Source organism: Montipora foliosa, chromosome 10 (genome assembly GCF_036669935.1).
Source record: "Montipora foliosa isolate CH-2021 chromosome 10, ASM3666993v2, whole genome shotgun sequence".
Lineage (NCBI taxonomy): Eukaryota > Metazoa > Cnidaria > Anthozoa > Scleractinia > Acroporidae > Montipora > Montipora foliosa.
Window position 1 is genome coordinate 20,591,853 of NC_090878.1, and position 10,000 is coordinate 20,601,852.

General features: G+C 39.1%; 1 protein-coding gene and 1 pseudogene across 1 annotated transcript in view; one reads left to right on the forward strand and one right to left on the reverse strand.

Annotated features, from left to right (window-relative positions):
• Positions 1-2,134, forward strand: part of LOC137973236 (contactin-associated protein-like 2) — a 4,255-nt gene extending 2,121 nt beyond the window's left edge. Inside the window, exon 3 of the mRNA XM_068820009.1 lies at positions 1-2,134. This exon is cut by the window's left edge and continues 501 nt beyond it. Coding sequence (XP_068676110.1) covers positions 1-122 — 122 coding nt within the window. The 3' untranslated portion in view covers positions 123-2,134.
• Positions 2,135-9,616: 7,482 nt separating this feature from the next.
• LOC137972612 (uncharacterized) overlaps positions 9,617-10,000 on the reverse strand; it is a 3,158-nt pseudogene continuing 2,774 nt past the window's right edge.

Below are 10,000 nucleotides of genomic sequence, written 5' to 3' on the forward strand. Positions count from 1 at the left end.
TGTTGACAAACAAATCTCATCTTCCCGTCATGCAGCTGAGGTTTGGAGATATCAGCCCCCCTAGCGAGCGTGGGTATCACACCCTGGGAAAACTGAGGTGCTATGGAATATCTACCAAATAAACGCATGCTTGACCTGTCAGTGTATTAACTTCTCAAAGATAACGACCTTAATGTAGCCAAATGTTAATCCGGCTTTAGATCACTTCATAGCACATATAGATAACAGTTTAACATAAGATTCTCTTACGAAAGCTACAATAGATAGCTATTGCATTGATCAAAGGGCCCTAAAGTGGTTTGACTATTATCTAAGTGATCTTCAACAGAAATGTCTGTAAATTTTGAGCTATCTGTTGTGCGTGGTGTGGCAAACAAAACCGAACGAATGTTTAAAATAGCTAGAAGGCTCACATCAGAGACTTGCTAGTACCGTTCGTTGGCCATTCACTTCCTATACAGATTAAAGGTCACAAAACAAATAGTGTTTCACACGTAATAATATACATGAAAAAATTACTCGATTCTGATTGGCTGACAGCAGTGCAGTTTTTCGGTAACACAGTGCAGAAAAGAGGTAATTGAATGCGAAAAAAGGTAATAAAGGAAGCATTCTGATTGGTCGATGAACAAAGAAGTTCACAGATAGCTAATCAAATCATTTGTTTTCAAATCAAGTGCGAGCCCTGGATGGCGCAATTATGGCGCAATTTTTCCTTGATTGCGTGATACGCGTGCGTTTGTTCTGGTTAACCATCTCGAATTTTTTCATGTATATTATTAATAAGTAATCACATGATTTGTCTCGTGCAATTTGGTATAAATAAGCACTTGTAAATTTTTTCAAAGGCTACACATTGCACTCGCCATACGGGCTCGAGCAATTTTGGTCGTCTTTAAAAAAATTTACTCGTGCTTATTTATTCCAAATTGCACTCGAAATCATGTGATTACCTTTACAAATCCTTAGGAGTCTACATAAATCAAAATTTGTCATGGTCCAAACATGTTAATGAGATTGCTAGGGTTATCTCATCTTGTATAGGTGCGTAGATGCCGCTTTCCTAGATTTTTTCGAGTTTTGGAAAAAGTGCTTTATTCTGTTATGCTGAAAACTTTAGTAGCTGTTTATTTGTCCCTCACAGAAATAAAGGTGTGCCACTTTTTCTTGACGTTGTCTGATGTTCCCATAAATGACGTTGCCGTGGCAACCGTGTTTTAACAGGCTGGTGGTGTCAAGCCAAATTTCATCACTTATAACAGCATTCTCTGCTTTATCCAGTTAAATCTCACATTCCCCGATCATTCGCTGTTAAGTTTTTCATCAATTGGCGAGTCTTAGAGGGTCATTTGACACCACAACGATCGTGAGGACAAAAAAACATACTTTTATAAACTGACCTCTATAATACTTCATATGTTTTCTATTAGAACGAAAGCACAAGTGTACTGAGTTACAAATTAACTTGTCCGAAAAATCACAACGCTTTATCATAGCCATTTCCAAACCACCTCCCTACGATTTTCCAACTTGCACCTGTCAATAGTTTATTGATTTTCAGCACTTCGGTACACAATACAGTGAAAGCTGAACTTATTTCATGAGAAACGAAAACATTTTGTAACAACTGTAATGATTATGCATTCTACGACGATGCAATAATGTGAATGTATTTAAGACGAAATCCGATAGAAAATCGAGCAATTTCAGTTTTTAGTGGACAAAAATCTTGTACCAGAATAATTTTAAGTATTTTACAGTCCTTTTTACATTTCCTGAAAGCTAAAGATATAAACATTTGCCTGAAATAACACCGAAAACAATTTTCCATGGGAACGGGAAAAATATAATTTCAACGTTCAGAAAAATTGTGCAAACACAGGTAAAATTTCATCCTCAGTTTCATTTCACCAGTATTTCAAGTGTTTCTTACGAAGTTCAACACTGAGTTGTTTTTGACGTCTGGTGTTGCTAGAAATGATTTTTTTTTGAGAAGATATTTAAAACAGTCGTACAGAAGTTTGCAATACGATGTTTATAATCTTAATTTAGACTCAGTTCGAGTTAGCGAGGGAGGTCGAGTTACCAGGGTTCTACTGTATTCTCAAAGTTAAACACACAAAATAAAGTTAACGACGGGAGAAAGGCTTCAATAAATAAAATTTCATGATTGTGCAAATTGTATTAAGACGAAACAGGTGCGAAAACAGTACGAGGACCGTAAATCTTCACACCAAACACTTTGTGACGCTTTATGAGAGACACCTCGCATTAGAATGCGAGTATGATCTTCTTTTTTCCACTTTTTCCGTGTCGGTAAAAGTCTTGCCTGTCACTCCCCTGCTAAGTGGTGTCTTTGGGCATAGAGTCTTCTGTCCGTATTTTGTTAGGTTTGAGGGGGTTGGGGTAATGCGTAGATTTCTCTGGTGCACACAGGAGAACATTTAATTAACCTGCAATGGCATCGAAAGTCATTGTAACGCGATTGGCGTTTTAGTGCATCTTTAAACAAAATATACCCTTATGGAGCTTAAGAATGGAACGACAATTGGATAAACAAGACAGGCGGTGAAAAATAAATATTTGAAATCTTTACAGCGAAGAGTAATGATCTTCGACGACAATTTCATTTTTCGCCTTTGGATATCAAGTGACCTTTGTTTCTAATATTTTACCAACTTGGTATTATATACAACACTGAAATCAAATGGCAATTATTTTTATGGATTTAACAAACATTGAAGGAATCGAATGCCTTGAATGCATCACAGTGTTTAGTGAAGTCGCATCTAAGTTGTCTGGCCGCTCAACTCTGCACAGTGTTAAGATAAAAAAAAATTGGAAATGTGACAGTAACGAATTATTCGAAAGAAAGCTTGTTGCCTCTTTTGTGCTTCATTATTTAAGCCCCGGCCAAACTATCGAACAAAGTTGGATTCAACCAACACTCCAACTTTGTTCGACCCAACATTGTTCGACCGTTTGGCCACCCATGTTGGAAGACGTTCGTCCAACAATTTCTGTTAGATCAAGTGTTGGATAGAGTTTGCTTGTGATCGAACATTACGCCCAACAATTCTGCTCGACGCAACAATGTTGCAGTGTTTTGCCGCTCGTCTAACAAAGTTGTGTCCTACTAAACCAATCACGAATCGCTTTCTCATTCTCATCACCTCCTAATCATGGATGTATCTTGCAGTAAACATACCCTTCCATAAAAAGGAGGCAGTGTGGCCCAGTGGTTAGGGCGCTTGCCTTGAGACCCAGAGATCCCGGGTTCAAGACCCGCTCTGACCACTCAATGAATTTGTTTCCTGGTAGTCCCTGGTTCAACTTCCCAGCTGCACTTGTAAATACAAAAATTTGGTTTTATCAACGGAGTTGATAATGCAAATTGGCCACCGTACAGAGATTCTAAAAGCTGACGTTTCGAGCGTTAGCCCTTCGTCAGAGCGCGGATTCGCTCTGACGAAGGGCTAACGCTCGAAACGTCAGCTTTTAGAATCTCTGTACGGTGGCCAATTTACATTATCAACTCCGTTGATAAAACCAAATTTTTGTATACTACTTCCCCACCGACGCAGCACCACAATTTCTTTAGAAACTACCCCTTCATGCACTTGTAAATAGCCGACTGGTTTGCCTCTGGCCAGTTGGGATTCTTAAGAGTTGTTGTTGTTGTGTTCTGTTGTTTCGTTGATTGTGTTTCATTGGCCCTGAAAAGCCCCTATAGGGAGCGGTCAATTAAGTATGTATTGTATTGTATGTATACAATACCCTACACGTTGTCTTAACCATTCTTTGCCTTTTCCTCGTTTGAATCGGTCATTTCTGTCCTCCAACAGCGCCGGTAGCATAAACGCTACAAGCGCTATTCGTTTCAGTTTTAGCGCCAACTTGAACTTGAATCAGTTTCGTCAAGCAATGTTGGATAGTGTTTTCCCACTACCTCAACATTTACATCGAACAATGTTGCATGTTGGATCCAACTTTGTTTGATAGTTTGGCCAGGGCTTTACGGTCAAGGTTCTTCCGAAAAGGGTTTGGTGTGAACTGTCATACTGAAATTTATTTAACTGCTGTTATGTTTCTTGTTTACACGCACGTAATTGAAATTGGAAGGGTTTTTTTTGCCCCTAATAGCAGATATTTTGTTTGTTTCAATAAATTTTACGGTGGAAAAGGTTTTTGTGACATTTTTTCGTTCAAATGAACTACCAAAAATAAAGCTTTTTAACGACCTTATTAAGTACAATATTTTTCGTAATTTAAAAATTTGCAAGAATTATTTGAAAGAAAGCTTGTTGTCCATTTTTTTTCTTCATTATTGAAAGAAATGGTTCTTCAGTGAAGGGATTGATCAACATTGTTCCAAGTAACAGTCCGGTCTCGGATCAATAACCCGACAAAGAAGGCTTCCGAACCCGACAGATGAAATATAAATATTAAGTTAAATATTACAGCAAAATTAAAAAAACGAAAGACGTAAGTTTCTTGGCTAAAAAGTACGTTGTTCAACTCTAAGAGAAACGAACATTCTTCACTCATTATAAACAAGAACCTTGACACAAGGTGATCACGTGCACTTTAGTGGTTGCCTAGCACGTGATTTAAAATCTCTTCCATTGAAATGGTCACACTTAAGGCCGTCCCCCGCTGCATCATTCAACTGGTAGAAAGGATTAATGGGTTGCTCGAATAGCCCTATGTAGGGATTTCCTTTTCTACTTTCGCGAGCCTCTCGCAAGTGGTGACACGCGTTATAGAAAGGCCAACAAATCGCAAGATGTGAATTTTTTTTTCAAAGAAGAAAACAACCAATACAAACACAGCTTTTGGGGCTAGGGGTCTTTTTTTTTCTTTTGAAGCGCGCGTGATAAAGAGTTCTTCCCAATGTCCTCCGCCCCATTCCCTTTGCGTTGTTTCGCTTTCTCGGAAGCACTCAACCGTCACCTGCGCACTTTAAAAGAACCACTACCTTAACACGTCATGCTAAACATTTTAAATGGCATTGTCACACTTCAGAGTTTCACGTACTGAATAAAGAACTCGATCCGGAGTTGAGGTGAACTGGTTTGGCCACTAATACTCGCGAGACAAGTGAACCTATTCAAAGCAGACAGTTTTCTCAGTGAAATTAAAGACTGAATTTGCTGGCTCGTTAAGCCTGGTTTTCACTAACGGCGCACGCAAGCATAAGAGCGTTTCTTTTACCTTAAAAATGGGGTTGACACAAGCAGAAGCTCAAGCACAAGAACGAGGATCAAAATTTTCCATTTCCTTGTGTTTGCGGTTATGCTAGCGTTCGCTTGCGTTGTGTGAAAACGAAACACAGCATAAGCACAAGGAAATTTGCTACGTCTGGCCAATAGGCCAGTTTCGTATTCTAACGATTGGACTGGATCTAGCATGAAATGGAGGCTAATGCGGGAAATTAATTAGCATTTAAAAAGATTTGCCCGCATTAGCCTCCATTTCATGCTAGATCCAGTCCAGCCGTGAGAATTCGAAAATGGTCTATTTAAAAAGCACTCGTTCCAGATTCTCTGCGTCTGAGCATTTGAGGCCATGTTTGATTTTTATGCGTATGTCGACGTTTTATATTCACTAAGATAAGCAATTTATGCTTGTGCCTGGTCTTGCGTCTCCAGTGAAAACCAGGCTTAAATGGCTGTTATCATGCAAAATATACACATTCGAGAGTTCGGAAAAAGACAAGCGACTTATTGATTTTAATTAACATTATTTTCATACAGTTATTTAAGGGTGGAATTGATTTGTCAATTTCATGTACATATATTATGAACTGAATAAGTGGTCCACAGTTCTAAATTACTTTATGCAGTTTTATTTGCATAAACTTGTTTGCACAACTACCATATCACTTTTAAAAAAAATCAGAAAATTTCCACAGCAAAGCTTCAAGATAACATTCGGGAACAAACACAGGGAACGAACGTAACAATTCATTTCCTAATCAAGTTTAAATTTCTTGATTTTTACTTTTCTCCTTTTTTTTGGGAACCCTTTCGATTCACAAGAGATCACAACAACCACTGGATCACGAAGAACTTTTTGCCCAATAAGAAAAAAGTATCTATTTTTGCATTGTGCACGTGACCGGAAACGAGCTTTTGTATTTTCTGTCCCGGAAAATACAATCACACGGTGGGCATGTTGAGTCCCGAGGGATTTAAAGCTTTTGTTTTTGCGCATGCACCGAAACTCGTTCCCAAACATTTCAACTCGAGGCTTGGGGTACGAAATCTATATGGCCGCCGCGCGAATAAGGCGCATTGCATGACTCATAGACTCACCTTAGGCGTTATTGTTATGTAATTTTCCTGATAATGCCAAGGAAACGTAATAGTTTTTGTCTAAATAGCACCAAAAAACCTGTTCAGTGTCGTTTTACCAGTCCTGATCCAAATTGGTTCCCGTCGCCGTTGTCGTTGCTTAAGCTCCCTAATATGTCACAGATTACGTCAAAATGTGGTAAGAACAAAAAAGTCGCAAGCACAGCGATAGCCGAGTGTGTCACTGATGTTCTCACCACATTTTGACATGTTCTGTGATATACTGAACTGACACACGGCAACATAGAATCTATTTGTTTTATATATGTATCATAAAGAATTAAGACTTTTTGCTGACGTCAGCTCAGTATGCATCCGTCCTCAAATAGATCATAGTTGAGAACCAATCAAAGTGCGTGCATCATTGAGCTTATCATATAACACTCGCTTAAGCTAAATACAGATGGCAGTGCCTTGGGCATCCTTGCTTCGCTAACACTGCAGATAGTAGGCATATGTCTGTGCATTACATAGCGGTAATTCAGAACTAAGTAAAAACACATTTTATAACCAGAAAACCTTCAGGAAAAAATCTTGACATATACAGCTACCATCCAGTACTTTTTTTACATCACGTTGTGAATCACTCACTTGAAAAACTCGTTTACAACGAAGGCCATTGCTCATTTTACCCGACAAATAGGGTCCAATATACATCATCAGCTATCATACTATGCTTCCGATTTGTCTAAAACTCTAAGCCGGAAAACCTACTTTAGGCACCTTAAATTTCTTATCTTATATGCACAAAACATCACTAATGGACTTGAGAATTGTGTTATGCTTAGCTTTGTACATTATGACTAAAGCATCTTGAAAAATGCAAACGTCTTGGCATACCAGTCCCAACTAAGGAGTTCCTCTTCATGTGTGCAGCTGAGTTGTCTTTTGACAGGCGAACAAGCTCTTGGAACCACTTCAGCTTATTATTCTAAGAAGTTCCATTCAGTTTCTAAATGGCGCCAAAAAGCGTCCTTTGATCCTTACAGTCACAAAAGCTATGAAGTAAGAATCTGCTTCATTATTTTCATTTTCAAGCAATTGTGCATTGCATTGCATTGGACACTTCCTTACTCTCCATGTTTAATGGATCAAACTGCTGAACAAGAAACCGCCAGGTTACATAACTCCAACCTCTAACAATTTCCGCTTTCACCACGAAGTAGGTATCTTCGTTCGAAAAGTAAAATGGGTGGACTTCACCAAACTTCATGAGATTGTAGGTGTCTTCATCAGAGGTAAACTCATCATGCGTTTTGTCTTGGACGTTGATTTTTCCATGCCACCTTTGCTGAAGGGGAACTGGATGGTTAAAAATGGACAATGCAATCTCAACTACCCTCGCATCTTTTGCGAGCCAATGCCAGTCCGGGAACACATTTAAACTGCGCTAGTAGTATTTTTTTCGCTAAATTGCCTCACAGCCCTCCAAAAACACATTTTCAGTATCGCCGCTCTCGCCTTGTTTATTTGCCGCCTTCCTTCAAAAGATACCAACGTCACTCGCACACCAGCTGCTCTCACTCGTCCTCCATAGAAATTTTCCGTATTAAAGGGAGCTGGATTGCGTAACAACCCAAGACATGTACATTGTATTGGGCTAATATAAGAGATAAGCAGTTTTCTTTCCGAAACATTGGTGTTGTACTTCGTTCCTGTCCTCTTGACCATGAATCTACGGAACAGGGCTTTTCCAAATCCTGACACTCATTTCCGTTCATGCCAAAAATTAAATGTCTAAGATACGAGCCAAACAATACGTCGACCTTCTGCCCTCGGACGGCGACATCTTTTAGACCACTTCATCCAGCACTTTAAACGGAAGTAACAACAAAATAGCGATACCTATACACGAATCAGATATTAGATAAACTATTTTCAAATATTACAACCACCAGATCAAGATTTTACGGCCGATGGAACGCGATGGAGCTTTACCTATCACAGATTACTATTTTCTGTATTACAGAAAATGACGCCGAAGAAAGCGCTCTCCCGCAATGACTCATGGTTGACAGTGTCCCTTTAAGTTTCCTATATTTACAGACGCACGGCAACATACAATCTATTTGTTTTATATATGTATCCTTTTTGATGACGTCAGCTATGCATTTGTCCTCAAATAGATCACAGGTGAGAACCAATCAAACGGCGTGCATTATTGACTTTATTATAAAATACTCGTTTAATATAAATACAGAGAGTAGTGCCTTGGGTATCCTTGCTTCACTTATACTGCAGATAGTAGGCATATGTCTCTATTTCTTTGAATATTAATACCTCGGTAATCTAATAACTTGCACTACACAGCGGTAATTCAGAACTAAGAAATAACACATTCTATCATGCTAACCAAAACCTTCAGGAAAAATTCTTGACATATACAGCTACCATTCAGTACTTTTTTCACATCACGTTGTGAATTGCTCACTTGAAACACTCGTTTACAACAGCCGCTGCTCATTTTACCCCACAAATAGGGTCCAAAATACATCATTCTATACTTCCGATTTGTCTCAAACTCGGAGCGGGAAAATTTACTGTTTAGGCACCTTGAATTTCTTATCGTACTTGCACAAAATATCACTAATTAATGGGCTATTAAAAGAATAACGTTATGCTTAGCTTTGTACATTACGACTAAAACATCTTGAAAGATGCAAACTTGGCATACCAGCGCCAACTAAGGAGTTCCTCCGTCATACTACTCCAGCTTATTATTCTAAGATTATTCTAAGACATTTCATTCAGTTTCTAAATGGCGTAAAAAACGTCCTTTGATCCTTATAGTAACAAAAGCTATGAAGTGAGACAAGTTTAAGACTCCGCTTCAGGTTTATTTTCATTTTTAAACTATTCTGCAAAAGCATGCCAGTGATTTGCATCAGTTTCCCATGCACTGGACCCTTCCTTACTGTTCCATGTTTAATGGATCAAACTGCTGAACTAGAAACCGCCAGGTTCCAATATAACTTGGAAACCAACACTTAACAATTTCTGCTTTCACCATGAAGTAGGTATCTTCTTTCAAAAAGTAAAATGATGGGACTTCGCCATACTTCATGAGATTGTAGGTGTCTTCACCGTTGGTAAACTCATCATGCGTTTTGTCTTGGATGTTGATTTTTCCAGGCCATGGATGCTGCCAAATATTAATGGACAATGCAAACTCAAACACCTTCGCATCTCTTGTTGGCGGTTCCATATTGCCACTCGCGTCTCCGTTTAGATAAAGAACAAAGAGCTTCAACAAAGGAATTCGGAATCCTTCGGGGTGAGACGAACGAGGTGGTACGTTAACAAATCTGAAGTGATCATTGGATTCCTTGACATTCTTCAAAACCACTTTGATGGGGAAGTCAGTTTCATTCACAAATTGAATCTAATCACGTGGCCCGATCACTCGTGTCGTCGTCCTCTTTAAAAAGTTTCCAGGAGGAATTTGGTGCCTGTCATCTAGTTCTATCTTCACTGACTGGCGAGAGACGCACTCGGCTGCAGTTTCAACTGTCGGCATATCAGGCATTTGCGTTAAGCCTAGGCCGTTCTCACCGCTTCTACGACGCTTTTGTCTGACAACCGTCGACTCAAAGCCAGGATCTTCATCAGTTTTCCACCCTCACAAGAAAGACTTCCAAGAAATT